The sequence below is a fragment of the Eleginops maclovinus genome, chromosome 9 (assembly GCF_036324505.1).
Source record: "Eleginops maclovinus isolate JMC-PN-2008 ecotype Puerto Natales chromosome 9, JC_Emac_rtc_rv5, whole genome shotgun sequence".
In the NCBI taxonomy this organism is placed as follows: domain Eukaryota; kingdom Metazoa; phylum Chordata; class Actinopteri; order Perciformes; family Eleginopidae; genus Eleginops; species Eleginops maclovinus.
This window is the reverse complement of record NC_086357.1, coordinates 28,730,919-28,751,292: the sequence shown is the minus strand read 5'-3', so window position 1 is coordinate 28,751,292 and position 20,374 is coordinate 28,730,919. Positions and strand designations below refer to the sequence as shown.

The following is a 20,374-nucleotide window of genomic DNA, read 5'->3' as shown; positions in this document are numbered from 1 at the left end:
GTATGAGGTCATGTATGTTTAGCATGCTTGATGTGCAGTATTCATGCTTCACACGCTACTCAGTCCTGCTGTCTTTCATGCCAAGGCTAAAGAGAATATTACTATCTGAGCCCAAATCTCAACCCTGTTTCATCTCACAATTCATCTGTGTGTGTGTGTGTGTGTGTGTGTGTGTGTGTGTGTGTGTGTGTGTGTGTGTGTGTGTGTGTGTGTGTGTGTGTGTGTGTGTGTGTGTGTGTGTGTGTGTGTGTTTGTGTGTGTGTGTGTGAGAGATCTGGAACCTGGAGGGTTGAGAGTCTGCAACAACACAAGTTTCATGTGCTGCGTGCATTTCCATTTTCAAAAGTAAACTCATCTTCTCAGTCTGGTGTTTTTTGGAGTTTCATCAGTATGTCTTTTTTAATTCCATTTCATGACCTTTGACCTCCTTTAACATGCCTCTGATGTGCTGTAAAGGTGCAGTATGAATAAAGATTGATAAGTGAACAGTATTCTGTAGAAACGCACCTTGGTGAAAGTAGGAGGACCGGACACTTCTGCAGCCAGCAGAGAGGACACTGGACTCTGCATCTGGAGGACGATAAAGCCAGGGGGACATGTTGACAGAAAATCAATAAAAGAACTCTAATGGACAAAATGAATGAGACGTCAGAGACATAAAAATAAGACAGATGTATTAAAAGTTTAACTTACTGTGTTGTTCACATGTGATGTGTGCAGCACATTTAAATATCAATGTTTATCTCTCTGTATTTAATAAATACAGAAATACTAATCTTTTACAATAATAATAATTATACATATTTGGGGATTTAATCAACCTTCATTTCATTGAAATCCACGTTTTATTTTCGTGTTCCTTTATAATGTGTTTTCCTGCGTCACCTTTCTGTCATCACCCCATTGATTGTTTGTTAAACTTCATAAAAACAGCATTTGACTGCCTCTCTGTCTGCGGAGGAAACAATACTAAACATCTGGATGATGTCCTGCAGCTGCTCACCCGTGGGGGGGGCTGCGACAGGGCCTGCACCAGCGTGGATCGGTGGGGGGGGGGGGTCGGCGCTTTTGGGGGACGCTGAGCGGATGGTCAGCGACAAGGAGGTGCTCTTCTTCTTCTGAAGCCTGAGATAAACAGAGCAGGAATCAGAACACAACAAAAGTGAGGAGGGTCTTCAGGCTGCAGCATCAACAGGAAGGAGTCGGGGGGGGGGGGCAGATTCAAACAACTGATAATCATCACAATCATTTAGAGCAGGAGAGGCATCCTGCAGCAGGGACACACTTCATGCATCTTGGAAATAAATCAGTAGATCTTTGTCAATTAAGGAAGTCCTCAAAAGCAGCCTGTGTTTGTGAAGTAGGAAGAACGTGTTACTCCTATGATGAGCGTTTTAAAGAGGCCCTATTCCGACCAAGACAAGTGTTTTTGAAGTTCCTGCAAACACCTCTGGATCTGCAGAAAGAGACCCTGCGTTCTCCGGCTGACCTTTCACCCAATCAACAGCGTAACATTCCTGCTAATAAGAAGCAGATCTGTGGGAGTGGCTCTCTCCTGCCATCCAGCAGCAGATACAGGGGTCTTGAAACACCTACAAACAGACACTGCTTTATCCCGTGACCACCGGGCTGTTAACCCTACCGTCCTACGTGCAACATTAATTGAATCACCCAACTCCTAAATGCACTTCAAACGTTTGGATTATCGTTATAGCTCTTTATTCCCCCTCATATGACTGTCTCTATCTGATCCCCTCTGTGTGCAGTCTCAGGGTCTTTCCTCCCTAAAGGTGGTTTTATTGCTGAGTTAAAGTCAGACCCTGATTATCTGCTGCAGTTAACCTGCTCAGGAGTCAAAGGTCACAGGAGGTCATGCAGAGTCACGTACTGAGGCATGTTTCCTGATCGGGACTTGGACGCTCCTCCTTCTCCCTCTGAGTCTGTGGACGACGCTCCTGCAGGGACACGGAAACAGACCCAGAGACAATAACGATGTTACATCCAACAAGAGATGCTTTCCACAAAGAGCAACTCTGAAGATACCCCGTAGTAGTCTGTGATAATAAGAATACCCTCGATGTAGACCTCAGCGGAGGTGTTGTCGGCCCCCGTGCTGTTGGAGGCCACACAGGTGTAGCGTCCCGTATCGTCTTCGAACGCCTCGTTGATCACCAGCGTGTGCAGGTCTCCATCGCTCAGGATCTGGATGTCAGGGGACGAGTGCAACTCCCGACCCTCACAGAACCACCTGCAAGACGAGAGGAGGGGCAAATTAACAAACAGAACCACCTGCAAGACGAGAGGAGGGGCAAATTAACAAACAGAACCACCTGCAAGACGAGAGGAGGGGCAAATTAACAAACAGAACCACCTGCAAGACCAGAGGAGGGGCAAATTAACAAACAGAACCACCTGCAAGACCAGAGGAGGGGCAAATTAACAAACAGAACCACCTGCAAGACCAGAGGAGGGGCAAATTAACAAACAGAACCACCTGCAAGACCAGAGGAGGGGCAAATTAAGAACCCGAGACACTGCTTTACATTACTGAGCAAACTTCCTTTAAAGCCAGAGACGCTGTCACACCACTGATTGATTTGCATCTATGAAAACCGGCCAATTGGTCTCATAAACCTGCTTTATTGTTGGTCAAATCCACACACATATGCCACTTGACGTTCAGTCCAAACTGAATCTGAGATAAGATGAACTTTATTGTCCCAGGGGAGAAACTCTTCCTGCTGCTTACTACTCAAACAGTCCAACAGCACATCCAATAAATCCAGATAGCAGAAACACAGAGACACATTTAGCATGGGCTCTGAACAAAGAGGGTGACGGACAGTAAACACTGTGCCTCCTGATCAGCTGTTCACAGGAGATCAGTCTGAGACACTGCAGACCCTTCTGTTCCAAGGGTGGTTCTTTTGAAGCAGAAAATACACATACTGGGATCTTTACTGGGAATGACAGTGTGGAGGTTTGATGGTAGAGGCGTTATATTGATATGGTCTTCTGGAAACTAGAGCCTGTAGATGAAGTGGACTACACTCCTTATAAGGCACAGTAACTGGGAGCAGTTATGAAAGTGATTTGATATTTTTACTGAGGAAATAATGACTTTATGTTTCCTCCAATAAAATCTGATCAGACGAGAGAGGGCGAGACTTAAATAATAACACACCTCTGAAAACATGATGGAGAACTGCCAATATAACTACCATCAATCACTACTGACACACACACACACACACACACACACACACACACACACACACCTCCTTCAGGGTCTGTCTGAGTTCATATCTACCAAATGTCAGCGCCCTGAGGCCCGGCGAGACGCTTGTTACGGGAAGCTGACACACCTTTCCCTTCCAATCAGAGGCCTGTGTGTGTGTGTGTGTGTGTGTGTGTGTGTGTGTGTGTGTGTGTGTGTGTGCGTGCGTGCATGTGTTTGTGATCTGGGACCCTGGAGGGTTGCAAATCTACAACAAAAGCAGCTTCATCTGTCTGGTCTTTTTCAGGTCATGACATTAATGAAGCACACACACACACACACGCACGTACACACACACACACACACACAGACAGGACCGTGTCTCTGGTTATCAGGCAGGCAGACGCCGGTCTGTGTGTCAAAGAAAGGAAGCGGATGGACACGATGCAGAGACACAGCAGGACCTCTGACACCAGGACTCAACATATTTGCTGCTTGTTTGAATAAAGGCTCTCTGTGGCGGAGAGGAGAGGACAGTCCGGTCTCTCTCGTTGGTTAAACATTGTGACTTATATTCATCTAAAGGCTCTCTGTGGCGGAGAGGAGAGGACAGTCCGGTCTCTCTCGTTGGTTAAACATTGTGACTTATATTCATCTAAAGGCTCTCTGTGGTGGAGAGGAGAGGACAGTCCGGTCTCTCTCGTTGGTTAAACATTGTGACTTATATTCATCTAAAGGCTCTCTCTCTGTGATATGGACAACACAAATACACAAACAGTAAGAGGAATGACTTTGACAGTATGAAGTGTGTCTACTGTCTTTAATGTTCAGAAAGCTCTCCATGTGTCTCAGACTGCCTGTGCTGCAGCTCCTCTTTTCACCCTCTGTCTGAAACCAGAGCCCAGTCTGCTCTGATTGGTAAGCTGGCCGGCTCTGTTGTGATTGGTCAACCTGCTTAGAGATGACCCGCCCCTTAGCCTATCAGGATCACTGTGTCGGAGCGCTAGCCAACATCTTGGTTTAATGTGAGAGTGGAGACGGTCTGACAGGAAGTGGACTTGTTTACTCTGTTGGCCTCTTCCCCAGTTTAATGATGGGGTGATTTGTTGTGCAGGTAAATGGTGCGTTCAGTGGTATGATGGGAAGTTGCTGGTATAATGGGAGCTGTGGTGGGGATAAAGGTTTGCAGCAATTACTGAGAGTTGGAAACTGGATCTGCTCTCCATCTCTGCATGAAGGAGGAGAGTTGTGTGACCTGGATCAGAATAAAAGCAGCGCTTCTTTTAGAGTTTGGAGAGTTTCAGTTTTCCTCGTGTGGTTTGTAATTATGGATGAAGAAAGCCTCCACGCTGCTCTGCTGCACTCTGCCTGACTCCTGCGGTGCAAACCTAGAAACTGAACCAAACACAGACAAACATCTCAGGACATCCAGGCCGCGGTCAAACAAAGAGAGGAGTTTATTTCTGACCCGTTTTCTTAACCTCATGACATTTTCATGAGACAGATTCATAAGAACAGATCACTCACCCTAACCTAAGAGAGCTTCATTATATCAGACACACTCAGGGACACACTCAGGGACACTCTCAGGGACACTCTCAGGGATACACTCAGGGACACACTCAGGGACACACTCAGGGACACACTCAGGGACAAACTCAGGGACACACTCAGGGACACTCTCAGGGACACACTCAGGGACACTCTCAGGGACACTCTCAGGGACACTCTCAGGGACAAACTCAGGGACACTCTCAGGGACACTCTCAGGGACACACTCAGGGACACTCTCAGGGACACTCTCAGGGACACACTCAGGGACACTCTCAGGGACACACTCAGGGACACTCTCAGGGACACACTCAGGGACACTCTCAGGGACACTCTCAGGGACACACTCAGGGACACACTCAGGGACACTCTCAGGGACACACTCAGGGACACACTCAGGGACACACTCAGGGACACTCTCAGGGACACTCTCAGGGACACTCTCAGGGACACACTCAGGGACACACTCAGGGACACTCTCAGGGACACACTCAGGGACACACTCAGGGACGCTCTCAGGGACACACTCAGGGACACACTCAGGGACACTCTCAGGGACACACTCAGGGACACTCTCAGGGGCACTCTCAGGGACACTCTCAGGGACACACTCAGGGACACACTCAGGGACACTCTCAGGGACACACTCAGGGACACACTCAGGGACACACTCAGGGACACTCTCAGGGACACACTCAGGGACACTCTCAGGGACACACTCAGGGACACACTCAGGGACACTCTCAGGGACACTCTCAGGGACACACTCAGGGACACACTCAGGGACACTCTCAGGGGCACTCTCAGGGACAGACTCAGGAACACTCTCAGGGACACACTCAGGGACACTCTCAGGGACACACTCAGGGACACTCTCAGGGACAAACTCAGGGACAGACTCAGGGACACTCTCAGGGACACTCTCAGGGACACTCTCAGGGACACACTCAGGGACACTCTCAGGGACACACTCAGGGACACACTCAGGTGAACAAGTGCTAATAAGGTTCCTTTAGTCAATTTCTCTTTACAAAGGTTTCTCTTTTAGCTGAACAGAATTAAATCAGCATTCCTTCCTGTCTGTCCCCTTTAGTGTTTACTTCCTGTCTGTCCCCTTTAGTGTTTACTTCCTGTCTGTCCCCTTTAGTGTTTACTTCCTGTCTGTCCCCTTTAGTGTTTACTTCCTGTCTGTCTTCTTCTGCCGTTCCCTTTAGTGTTTACTTCCTGTCTGTTCCCTTCAGTGTTTACTTCCTGTCCATCTTCTTCTGCTGTTCCCTTTAGTGTTTACTTCCTGTCTGTCCCCTTTAGTGTTTACTTCCTGTCTGTCTTCTTCTGACCTCCATTGCGACCGGACTTCTTCCTGTGGATTAATATGACAGCGCACAGTCCCTTAATCTTCCCTAGTAACGGTGTGCTCTCCTTAGCAACGGTCTGTTGTCGGAAATAAACGACCTCTGGAATGTCCAAATTGACCAATCAGAATTGAGTAATTAAGCCGCGTTATAAGTGCTTGTGATGAGCCAGTCCTTTATCAGCTGCAGCACTAAATCACACAGAAACATGTCAAACATTGGTGCTTATTTCACACCGCTGTACTTTTTGCACACAGGACTTTTGTTTGTTCTCAGGCGTTACTGCTCCTGAAGTATTCCTCCTCTGAGGTTGTGTAAGAGGAAGTTTCACCCTCCGTCTCTCTGGCAGCAGACCGACTGCTTCCCTAACACTTCCTGTTTTCTGTCCTCAGGAGACTATTGGTGTTTCCTCTGGAGCTGAGTGTGACGCTGCTCTCACAGCATTCCTCACAAACAGGATTCAAACACACATTGACTCAGTAATAGGACGTGATGGTGGATCATCAGGGAGTATTCATCAGGTTTAGCTGTGCGTCCTGCTGTATGCTCACCTTTAAAGGAGTCCTCTTTCCTCAGATTGTGCCCAAACAAATGTTCATTTTTATTCCCTTACTCTGGAAAACATTCTCCCTGCTTCATAAAGTGTTGTTTCTCTCCTTTTTCTCAGGAATTCATCAAGAAGAACAATTACAGAGCCGGCCAGCTAACCAATCAGAGCACACTGGTTTCAGAGGGGGAAAGAGTTCCACCCCTTTAAAGTAGAGACTCTACATCCTGATATACACCTGAACATCAGCAGGAGAGGACTCTTTAAAGTAGAGACTCTACATACTGATATACACCTGAACATCAGCAGGAGAGGACTCTTTAAAGTAGAGACACTACATACTGATATACACCTGAACATCAGCAGGAGAGGACTCTTTAAAGTAGAGACACTACATACTGATATACACCTGAACATCAGCAGGAGAGGACTCTTTAAAGTAGAGACTCTACATACTGATATACACCTGAACATCAGCAGGAGAGGACTCTTTAAAGTAGAGACTCTACATACTGATATACACCTGAACATCAGCAGGAGAGGACTCTTTAAAGTAGAGACTCTACATACTGATATACACCTGAACATCAGCAGGAGAGGACTCTTTAAAGTAGAGACTCTACATACTGATATACACCTGAACATCAGCAGGAGAGGACTCTTTAAAGTAGAGACTCTACATACTGATATACACCTGAACATCAGCAGGAGAGGACTCTTTAAAGTAGAGACACTACATACTGATATACACCTGAACATCAGCAGGAGAGGACTCTTTAAAGTAGAGACTCTACATACTGATATACACCTGAACATCAGCAGGAGAGGACTCTTTAAAGTAGAGACTCTACATACTGATATACACCTGAACATCAGCAGGAGAGGACTCTTTAAAGTAGAGACTCTACATACTGATATACACCTGAACATCAGCAGGAGAGGACTCTTTAAAGTAGAGACACTACATACTGATATACACCTGAACATCAGCAGGAGAGGACTCTTTAAAGTAGAGACACTACATACTGATATACACCTGAACATCAGCAGGAGAGGACTCTTTAAAGTAGAGACACTACATACTGATATACACCTGAACATCAGCAGAGAGGACTCTTTAAAGTAGAGACGCTACATACTGATATACACCTGAACATCAGCAGGAGAGGACTCTTTAAAGTAGAGACACTACATACTGATATACACCTGAACATCAGCAGGAGAGGACTCTTTAAAGTAGAGACTCTACATACTGATATACACCTGAACATCAGCAGGAGAGGACTCTTTAAAGTAGAGACACTACATACTGATATACACCTGAACATCAGCAGGAGAGGACTCTTTAAAGTAGAGACTCTACATACTGATATACACCTGAACATCAGCAGGAGAGGACTCTTTAAAGTAGAGACACTACATACTGATATACACCTGAACATCAGCAGGAGAGGACTCTTTAAAGTAGAGACTCTACATACTGATATACACCTGAACATCAGCAGGAGAGGACTCTTTAAAGTAGAGACTCTACATACTGATATACACCTGAACATCAGCAGGAGAGGACTCTTTAAAGTAGAGACTCTACATACTGATATACACCTGAACATCAGCAGGAGAGGACTCTTTAAAGTAGAGACTCTACATACTGATATACACCTGAACATCAGCAGGAGAGGACTCTTTAAAGTAGAGAGGACTCTTTAAAGTAGAGACATGTCTCAATAAGTGAGAAAGGAGAATGGCGTTATTAATAACAGCACCATTTCTAACACTTTAAAATGTGACAATAACAAAGATTTATGATCTAAAAAAAGTTCCACCAGATGCAAAACATCTACTAAACTGCAGCTTTTAGTTTGAGAGGGCAGAGGGAGTCTGTGAAGGCGAAACGCTGCGGGAGGAAAGCTCTGTTAAAGATGATGCATGCAGGAAGGAGCTAAATGGAGCCTCTGATGATGGAGCTGTGTTCACCACGGGTCAGAGGTCACCGGAACATTCTGGACAGCAAACAGCTGCAGCTGACCGGAAACTGCAGAGCAATAGTTTCCTCATTAAGGATTATCATGTGGGGGGGGGGGGGGGGGGGTGGATGGGGGGGGCAAACAGACAAATGGCTCCCTAAATCACCAGCATGACATGTGAGGAATTCATCCTGCGGTCGGGAGGAGCCTGAGAGCTGCAGCCAGATCTTCATACTGAGGAGTGGTCCATAGACCTCAAACACCTGATGAGTGTGTGTGTGTGTGTGTGTGTGTGTGTGTGTGTGTGTGTGTGTGTGTGTGTGTGTGTGTGTGTGTGTGTGTGTGTGTGTGTGTGTGTGTGTGTGTGTGTGTGTATGTGTGTGTGTGTGAGATACTCAACTAAAATAGCGATGGACATGTCCAGCAGCTGAGCAACAAATGTACACACCTCGACACTCATGGGGATCCCCCGACACGTATATACACACACACACACACACACACACACACACACACACACACACACACACACACACACACACACACACACACACACACACACACACACACACACACACACACACACACACACACACACACACTTAATTGAAGTCAGTTTTGTCTGAGAATTAAAAAGGAGAAGCAAACAATAATACAATATGTTGTTGTTGTTCAGGAGGATACCAACATAGGGTCAATAACAACAATGAGCTCATGCATTCATTACACACAGCTGCTGTTTCAGAGGGAGAGAGTCACCGAGACATGGACAACACCACTGCCCTCTCATCAGGGGAGAGTAACTCTCTTCGGTGACGACTCGACGACACCGCCAGGAGTCAATTAAATAAAAGTCATACAGGTAATCTGACCCCCACCTGAGCAAAAGAACCGCAGTGAACAGAAACTCACCTGAGCTGCTGCTGTGTGCCAAAGCCTGAGAGAGGATCCTCCTGAGTGTCTGCACCGAGAGCTCTGCTACTGACACACACCCCTCACCAAACTGAGTCACACAAACACACACACACTGAGCCCAGGCTGCAGAGGGGGGTAGGGGGGGCAGCCTCTTACTGACAACACACACCAGAAGACCTTTAAAGACTCGGTTAAACACTGAAACTGTTTCAGCTGCTCCGAGTCATTCCTGTGATTCCAGCGGTCTCTTGTTCCTCCTCCTCACAGACAGAACCTCAGAACCAAAACTCAAAGACTTCATGTTCCATGTTGAGGTTCTTTACTGACTTTATACAAGTCCTCCAGGGATCCTCCAGGGTTCCTCCAGGGATCCTCCAGGGATCCTCCAGGGTTCCTCCAGGGATCCTCCAGCGTACGCAAAGCTACATCTGAGACTCACTCAATGCCACACCATTGATTGTAATCTGGATCTGAAGAAATTGTGATATTCATTTGAATGAAATATAAAACAGATGCTTTTCAAAATATTTTTGAGAGAGAAAAAAGAAACAAAGAATTCTGCTTCTTCTTCTTTAGCTTGAAGACATTTCAACACCAATTAAAGCCTCACTTTCATCCAGGGTGTTTTTAGTGCATGTCAATGGTCTGCAAAGGCTCAAATCTAAAAGTTCAGTAACCCAGTGTCATCACTGTGTTCTCTCCCACACACTGCCCTCCCTTGCCTGAAAAGCCTCCATTGGACCCCTTTGTTTACTTCCAGAACACGGTGACATCACTATGGAACACTCGCGCTCCTATTGGCTAGCGCTCCAGACATCTCCAGGCAGAGATTTGTTTCCTGTAGTGAGTATTTTTACTCAGTGACAACCAGGATGAATTCCTCTCGTGCCGCTCGGACTCTTTTTAAAGCGCTCTCATAAACATCCTCTCGTTCTGCCCTGCAAACATTCTAAACACCGACCCGGCGTCAACCAAACAAAAACACTTCACTTTTCCAAAACAAGTCCGAACACAATCTGCTGAGCATCAAAAGCTCTGCATCTCACCAGAACCACTAACCCTGTCACCAGACCCCCCCCCCCCCCCCATCTTCCCAGTTAATAAATCCCATGCCAGGACTAAAGAGACCATTTAGCCCAGTTGGGCCCGAACAGAAATAGCCTGGATCTAAAAAGAGCTCTTTGAGTCGGTAGCACCTGGCCACTGGACAAATGGCAGAGGCTACTGGGAACACACACACACACACACACACACACACACACACACACACACACACACACACACACACACACACACACACACACACACACACACACACACACACACACACACACACACACACACACACACACACACACACACACACACACACACACACAATAACAACAATATTTAGATATTTAAAATAATATATAATAAATAAAATTATATTTCGATAAAGAAATTAAAGTGATTTGAAAATATATAAAAATAAACACATTTTTTGTGTCTAATTATTATTTACTAGTTTGTTTTCTGTTTACATTTATTTGTATTTACTCAGTTGGTTTTCTGTTCCTACACTGATGCATGTTTTCTGTTTTCATTTATTTTTCTGTGTTTTTTGCAGTGATTTCATTATGGGCTGCAACTTAATTATTCTGTATTTCTTTGGTTAATCACTTCCTTTATATAATTCTAGTTTTGATGATTTCATTTTTTTCCTGCATTTCTTTCTGTGTCATTTTGTATTATTATTGAGTAAATCATTTTTTATAAAGTCAGCTTTGGTCCTCCATAACTTCCCGTGCTTATTAAATATGAATGTGTTATTACAGTTGTGTGTAGCAGGATGCAGGGTGTGTATCGAGGCTCTCACACACACTGGAGATACTCTGGTCTGAAGACCCCTGAGAAACTGAGACGCAGCAGATTATGAGTGTCCTGTCTCCGCGTCTCACACACTGCAATCACAACCCTCTGTCATCCTTTTAAACCTCCCATTCGTCTCAATAACAACAGGAACCTTCCGTTCTTCCCCTAAGTGACCGTGAAACCTAAGACCTGGTTAATGAGACGACGGGCTTTGCGGTCTCTGGATGTTCTCATTAAGGACTGAAGACTGACCTCAGACCCATAACACAGAGTCTATGAAACAATAATGATGTCAACAAGAGGAAGAAGATTTTTCCATCTCTGGATTCATTAAAGGAACTTCCTCTGGAGGGAACACAGGGATTTGAGTCTTTGCAGACCATTTACATGCACTTAAACCATAGAACACTCTGCAGGATAGAAAGCAGAACAGGACTTCTTTAAGGGATACGGATCAGCCGGTAATTCCCGCCCCTCTCACAACAGCATGTTTAATAACTTTGGCTTCAACCCTTTTTAATTATAATCTCTGTCGCCAGGGAGGCTGTCTCTCCGCAGGATTACAGAAAGCTACCTGCTCACTTATCATGAAACTTATTTAAAGGGTGTAGTTCATGCTGAAGAAGCACTCATTATATGTCAGCGCGGGTACGAGTGATATGGCAGGTACACAGCGTGTGATAGGGCATTGGTGCTGCATTGAAGTGGGGTGGAAATAATCTGAAAGAAGGGACCATCAGAAGAGCCCCTGAATGCACCACCGGCCAGTCATAATATCTCTATGTCTAAAAAGCTCTTTTCAGGGTCAGCTGCTTCAGGACGGCCGCTGTTTGGGCTGCCAGGAGACGAGCTGACAGAAACAGACATGATGTCAGACTGAGATGTGCTCAGCTGTCACATAAATCCTGCAGAAAACAGGAGAGTCAGATGAAACTCAGGAGCCACATGAAGAGCGTGAGCCACATCTTCAAACAGCAGCACGAAGCTGGAGGTTTGCTTTTAGAAAACTCTCCGTGTCCTCCCGAGACCCTGGCTCTATTTCTGTCCTCTGTTTATTTAAACTCAGCTTCTTAGAGCCCTGATGGAGAACAGGGGGGAGGAGATGCCCTTATTTTTTAAAACATTTAGAAGTCTACATTTTTATTTCAATGTTTACTTTTTATGCACTCGCCTTTCAAATGAAAATCCCCTAATACCCCCTCTGCACTGGTTTCCACACATGCACACCTGAGGACGTTTAAATCCCATCCTGTGCTTCAGATTTGTAATTTAATATCTTCTCCTAAACCACAGCCATCGATCTCCCTGAGTGCAACCATCTGCAGAGAAACCACATTACAGTCAGCGGGATTAAGGTATGTTTCATCACTTTCTGGGAACAACAATTATCTGAGTTATTGCCGCTGCACCACACCGCTGTGGTCCTCTGAGTCACGACACATGTATCTATAAAGAGCGACTCTGAATACAAACACAACCGCTCTCTCAGACACACCTCTCCGCCCTCCTGATGGGACATGCTGCTCAGACCAGGTGCGTCTTCTGAATTAAACAGAGCGAGCAGCAGCGCTCTGTGAATGAAACCCTGGAAACAACCACCCACGAGCTCGCCACAAACATGCAAACACACAAGCATGGGGGGGGGGGGGGGGGGGCACATCAACCTCTACACTAGATTCTGAGTGGAGCCTTTAAAGTCTCCAAGATTGGGAACAGAGAATAACACACTGCTCTATGCACATATACAACCTGAGGTTTAAATCCAGAGAGGAGCAGGAACACTTCCTCATAGACTTCTATACAACCTGAGGTACTACATCTCTTTTAGACTTGAGGTTGCTTCTCGTTCGAGGTCTGTAAAATGTGTGTGAAACTGGTGCCAGTAAGAGGCTGGAGTTGCTGTACTCAGGACTTAAACTCCACAACCTCCACACTCTGAATTTACGGACTCAGATCTGATCAGACACACATGAGCCAGACATGAAACTAAAACCCTGCAGACCCCCCCCCTGCAGACCCCCCACTGACAGGAGGGGGATATTTTATCCATGTGATATGCAAAAGACAAACAAAGTGAGTTTCTATGAGTGACGGTTCAACATCCTCACAGCTGTTGTCCTGTCACATGAACATGGGAAGGAGAGCTGGTTTTATGTGTCCCGTCTGACCTCTCGCCTGCATGTAAAACAAGCATCCCTGCACACACTGATTTCACACAACACAAAGCCAAGTGCACAACACAGACACACTGAGAATCCTCCATTTCCATATCGTCAAAGGTTTCTAATTGAGTGGGGCTCCACTTCAAACGCAGCTCTCTGGCAGCCTGCAGGAAGACATCTGATCAAAAGGAGGATTACTGTAAGCTGCCTCTGATGACCTGGCCTCATGGAGCATGATGAAGAGCAGAGAGTCATTAACAGGTGAGAGGAGGAGACAGAGATACTGTAACCAATCCAGTTGTGGAGCCGGGGCAATGACTCAGAACTACAGACACAAAAACTCAGAGCAGGAGGCATCATTTTAGGGATGCAAAATGAGTTTTAACATCAATAACCGATAAATACCAGTTTGTCCTGAGCAATATAAGTAACATCTCTACTGTCAGCAACATATAACCTTTAAAAGGTCAGATGTTGTGCATATTAAGTTGATGCTAAACTAAACTTTGTCTTTATTTTGAGCAAAATAAGAGTATTTTCTTGGTTTGAGAGAATGCATGTGTAATGTAATATGAGGCGCTGACGTCCCTTTCCGGTGAAGATCCTGCATCAGAGCGAAGTGGAGAATAAAAGCTCCTTCCCGTCTTAAAGCTGCTGAGTCATATATTGCACCTCCAACAACAAATAGCAGTCCAGGTAGGTTGTTAAGTTCCCACACACTCTGCTGTACCTGTCCATGTTTTCATCGCCCTGTGCTCTTTCTGTAGTCGTGAGGCCCTGTAAGCGGAGCCGCTGTGGTAGTGTTCATGTGTCACTGACCAAGCAAAGCTTCCTGCAGTTAGTTAACGTCAACCTCCTCCAGCTTAGAGAATGTTTGTGGAGGAGGTCGAACAAGCCTCCGACAGTGTGTGTGTGTGTGTGTGTGTGTGTGTGTGTGTGTGTGTGTGTGTGTGTGTGTGTGTGTGTGTGTGTGTGTGTGTGTGTGTGTGTGTATGTGTGGAGGCTGCAGATTTATGTCCTGTGCACATCCTGCTGTTGAACTCTTCTTAGATTACCGCCCTCTCGCCCTGGCTGACTGCTCTCTTTGTGTGCAGCAGACATGCCTCATATTAAATCTGGTATTCCACTTCTTCATCTGTCACTGATCCACTTACATAACTCTTCACATCTCATCCTCCTCTTCCCCACCGCCTCCCTCAGTTAACTCTTCCTCGTCTGTTGAGTTCAGTAGCAAGTCGTTGACCCCGGCAGGATGAAATCTCCCCTTTTTTTTATGGTGTCAAGTATTATAAATGTTCTAGGACATAAAAAAAGAAGCCGTGGTAAATCCTTTTCATGGTCTACAAGACTCACCCACGGAGCCCTAATGTGATTTCAACATGGTGCTGACACCAAGCCCAGAATCCTGCTGGCTGAGCTGCACAGAGCTCACATTGTTAGAGGTTCATTCTGTGGTTTACAGATGTAGATGTAACACACTTAGACCATGCATTGTATATAACAAAAAGATGCAGTCATCATGACATCACCAAAGAGAGGGTGGAGCTAACTACAAGTGAAGACATTCTTTAGGCAACCAGCGTTTTAAGGATAACTTGATGAAGTGAAAAAACTGTGAACGGGTTGAAGTCGAAAGCAAGGACAGCAGCGTGGTAGCTACCTGTCAATCACAGGTAGCCCCGCCCTACATCACTCTGTATTTAAGAAGACTTAAAACTAGAGATAGAGACCATAAGCTCCTCAGGAAAATGTTACTGAGGTAATACATCCAGAGAGGAGCAGGAACATTTCCTCATAGACTTCTATACAGTCGGACTCTTGCATTGGCTTTAATGAAGAGAGCCATACGACTTAATGTCTCTCAGACTGCTGCAGCACCTCTTTTCACCCTCTGTCTGAAACCAGAGCCCAGTCTGCTCTGAGTGGTTAGCTGGCAGGCTCTGTTGGGATTGTGACGAGTGAAAAAATAACGGGTTTAAATAAAGAAAGGTTAGTTTCCTCAGTAGTTTTGCTCCCAGCTGACGGGCGGAGGATGAGTTCATGTTAGGCGACCCGGCGCTGACTCATGACGCAGCCTCGCTGTAATGCTGCTGTCGGCCCGCTTCAGGAGGAACGTAAATTAAATTCTCCCTCGTGGGCTCATCTGATCTCTGCAGGAGGGGGGGAGGCTCCGCTCTGTTTATACCTGCTTTCCTTTTTTTAACACATTCTGCAGGCATGAGGTCGTTTCATTTCTAAGCCCTAAATAACGAGGCAGGCTGGAATGACTGTGGGGGGGGGGATGTTTGTCAGAAACGTAACTGGAACATGAACACGGTTTGCAGACGCTGGGAGGAGGTCTAACACGGGGCTGTGAGAACAGTCTGACGTACTTCTCACAGAGCTCAGCTGTTACACAGAGACCTGGTTCAGAGTCTGCAGGTTCCCCCAAAACACACAGAGCAACTGCCATGTGACATACAGGTACGGAACCAAAGGAAGATCAATGTTTTGGAAAAGGTTTAGTTCCATTGCTTTCACTATTTATTGGAAGGAGTTTCCATCAAGTCAAACTATTGTGGTTAGGAGATCTGATTGGATTAGACAGAATAATGTTCCTTTCATGAACTACGACCTTTAGGAATGCAGATCAAACCAAATCATGTTTGACTCAGGAGGGGTTCAGGAAATCAGATTTACAGTCACAGCGTTCACACTGTGTACACAATCCTCAGGATCCAGGACTCAGGATCCAAAAGTCAGGATCCAGGACTCAGGATCCAAGACTCAGGACTCAGGATTAAGGACTCAGGATCCAGGACTCAGGATCCAAGAGTCAGGATCCAGGACACAGGATCCAGGACCCACGATCCAGGACTCAGGACTCAGGACTCAGGATCCAGGATTCAGGATTCAGGATCCAAGACTCAAGATCCAAGAGTCAGGATCCAGGACTCAGGATCCAGGATTCAGGATCCACTTTAAAAACCTACCTCCAGCTTTCTGAACTTCCAATATTCTATTAGTCTGTATCACATTTGGATAAAATGTGTATTGTGCAGCCCTGATCTTGATGACTCCTGAGGCGTTAAACCCGGGATGTGTATATAACCACTGGACAGATGTTGGCACCCACAGTGAGAGCAGACTGTACGTGCATGCAGGAGGAAGTGGCAGTAAAACACACACGTGGACAGTGTGTGTTATTCCTCAGAGGAGCGTTAAAGCAGCCTGTGACGGATGGAGCTGTCGGTCCGAGACTCAGTGTGAAGTTTCCCCAGCCAGGTGAAACTTCTCCCACTGACCTCCAGAGCCCCACTCGTTAAAGACTCTTTAAAGTAGAGAGGACTCTTTAAAGTAGAGACACTACATACTGATATACACCTGAACATCAGCAGGAGAGGACTCTTTAAAGTAGAGACACTACATACTGATATACACCTGAACATCAGCAGGAGAGGACTCTTTAAAGTAGAGACACTACATACTGATATACACCTGAACATCAGCAGGAGAGGACTCTTTAAAGTAGAGACTCTACATACTGATATACACCTGAACATCAGCAGGAGAGGACTCTTTAAAGTAGAGACACTACATACTGATATACACCTGAACATCAGCAGGAGAGGACTCTTTAAAGTAGAGACACTACATACTGATATACACCTGAACATCAGCAGGAGAGGACTCTTTAAAGTAGAGACACTACATACTGATATACACCTGAACATCAGCAGGAGAGGACTCTTTAAAGTAGAGACACTACATACTGATATACACCTGAACATCAACAGGAGAGGACTCTTTAAAGTAGAGACTCTACATACTGATATACACCTGAACATCAGCAGGAGAGGACTCTTTAAAGTAGAGACACTACATACTGATATACACCTGAACATCAGCAGGAGAGGACTCTTTAAAGTAGAGACACTACATACTGACATACACCTGAACATCAGCAGGAGAGGACTCTTTAAAGTAGAGACACTACATACTGATATACACCTGAACATCAGCAGGAGAGGACTCTTTAAAGTAGAGACTCTACATACTGATATACACCTGAACATCAGCAGGAGAGGACTCTTTAAAGTAGAGACACTACATACTGATATACACCTGAACATCAGCAGGAGAGGACTCTTTAAAGTAGAGACTCTACATACTGATATACACCTGAACATCAGCAGGAGAGGACTCTTTAAAGTAGAGACTACACACTGATGAGCAGGAGAGGACTCTTTAAAGAAACAAAAGGATCAAATCAAACTAAGGTCGACTGAGGACTGCTGAGTCAGGGAGACAAAGGGGGCTCTTTCTCCTCCAGCCCTCCTTAAGTACGGAGATTAGGCAAGGCAGGGCGAGTTCATTTATACAACATGTCAACACAAGGCGATTCAAAGTGCTTTACAAAAACCATTAGAGGCCTTAAGATGTTGTGCAACATTAAGTGCATTTAAACAGTCATTAAAGAGCCCAGGGAGATCTGCTAAAGCAGCGAACAGAGGATAAGACAGATTCACAACACTGGAAGTGAAGCTGCAGGGCGAGGTATGAAGAGGTGTATCAAATGCAGTGGTGGGCCGTCAGGGCCAGCAAGGCCTTCTCTGCTGGCCTAAACATCATCAGAATATAAATTAAATTTTGATATATTTTTTCCACAAATACGTATTGAATTATTCCCCATAGTCTATTCTCTTCATTTTATAGCGCTCGTCTTGGCTGCGCTGCTTCCAGCCTCAGAACGAGATTTGGAGGGCTGGCCTTTATGTTAGAGCTTTTATCCAATCATATTTCAGCCATAATGTGTTGCTAGGGTCAAAGAAATCTGCCCTTAGGCCTTCAGAATCAACAGTGCGGGCGCCTGTAGCTTAAAGTGAACGCAAACAAAACTGTGGCGTTAACCAATCAGATTTCGAGGTGGCGACAACGGGCCAGCTAGCAGGCGTACGCTAACGTTAGCACGTGCACATCTTCTGATTGGATAAGCACTATTGAGAGGCAGAGCTAGGCAGTAGGCAGAGCCATACAGTAGGCAGAGCCATACAGTCTATGGGCAAAGCTAGCAAACAGAACTAGAACTTGAGCGAGATAATTTGTGTAGATTTCTACAAGCTATTTTTTTCAACCCACAATGGCTGAAGGAGGAGAAGAGATCAATTTGGTAGAAGATATAATTACAACGCCATTTTCAAAACGAACTTTTCAAGTAAAGCTACACATCTTGAAAAGGGAACGACCAACTCCAACGCTAGCGAGCCTAGCACAGCAGGGAAACTACGAGCGGTACCCCTGGCTCACAGCCTCCGAGAGGCACTGCAAATTGTACTGCCGGGAATGCCTGGTATTTGCAACTGATCGGTAAACAGGAACTTTCATTTATGGGACACGATGAAAGCGCCGAGTCCAGAAACAGAGGAAACTACGTGGAGCTTCTTTCTTTTCTTGCTGAGAACAACACAGATTTGCATTACCACCTGTACACAAACAACATGTTTACTGGGACGTCAGGCAAAAATACAAAACGACCTGATTTATGCTATTGCTGAAGTGATGGGAGAAGAGATCAAAATGAAGATTAAAAAAGCACCCTTTGTCGCTGTTATGGTGGACGAGACGTCAGATGTGGGTAATGTAGCACAGCTGGCCCTTGTTCTGCGTTATGTGACAGACACAGGTGTCAAGGAGCGGTTTGTCAGATAATCTGATTAATTAAGTTAACTGTAAATGCTGATGTATTGATTATAAATGCTTCAGAAATATTAATATAACTCTGTTGTACTTGACTATGTTAATGTGATGCAACGCCCGGTTATACTGCGTTTCTGTCTAAATGTATAGTTTCTAGAGCCATGGCGTTCAAATTCAAGTTAATTCAGGTAGGACTGTGTAGGATATCACTGAAGGCCTAGGTGTGAAATGCACGGCCCGCCACTGATCAAATGGCAGCAACAAGTCTTGGACCACCTGAGGAAAGCAGCAGAGGAGAGGAGGGGGGGGGGGGGGTAACAGTCCTCCTGTATATCACATCCCATCATCAACCGATGGGACGCCTCCTCCCGATGCTGGAGACACCGCCCTGTGCAGATCCACGTCTAAACTCCCTGGTCTCCCTGGCGTTCCCCTGTGGTTTGGTGGGTTGGAGGCTGGAGATGTTTGCACAGCAGGCAGTTAGGGTAATAACATGGAGCCGCGTCACACACAGCGCCTGAAATAACCGAGTGAGCACGCCACGACTCTGCAGAGAAACAGTCCTCAGGCAGACCTCACACCAGCACCTCTGTTTAGAGAGGCTCTCTGTGACCCTCACACACACACACACACACACACACACACACACACACACACACACACACACACACACACACACACACACACACACACACACACACACACACACACTCTTTAGTTTTCTCCTTCTTATAAGAAGTTGCACTACAGACATTTTTTGACTGAACTTCCAGAGGTTACTCTTCTAAACATTTTGCTGCCATCTAGTGTCCGCAATAAACCCCCAACACAGGAAGTGACAGGAAGTTGGTTTAGGCAGATCTGTTGTTAAACACCAACTATAATCACAAATCAGACTCAAGGTACTTCTGCTGACAGCTTAAAGACAAAGCCCTAAAAGGATGTTCATGCCCTTTGTTTTACGTCTGATTCCCAGACACCGCGGTTTATGCAATGAAAGATGTTATTTAAGGAAAGTTTATGAATGATTAATATCTCTGAACACGGCACAGACTATACTGACTCTCATTGAGAGAGCTTGCACTGTGCAGAAACCCACAATCAGACAAACTGCTGCACAAATCAGCATATGG

At 45.7% G+C, this 20,374-nt stretch overlaps 1 protein-coding gene across 1 annotated transcript in view; it reads right to left on the bottom strand.

Annotated features, from left to right (window-relative positions):
- palld (palladin, cytoskeletal associated protein) overlaps nt 1-20,374 on the bottom strand; it is a 59,682-nt gene that overhangs the window by 31,382 nt on the left and 7,926 nt on the right. The window contains 5 exon segments of the mRNA XM_063890626.1: nt 508-570; nt 1,004-1,063; nt 1,065-1,118; nt 1,885-1,955; nt 2,073-2,248. Of these exon segments, the coding sequence (XP_063746696.1) occupies nt 508-570; nt 1,004-1,063; nt 1,065-1,118; nt 1,885-1,955; nt 2,073-2,248 (424 nt within the window).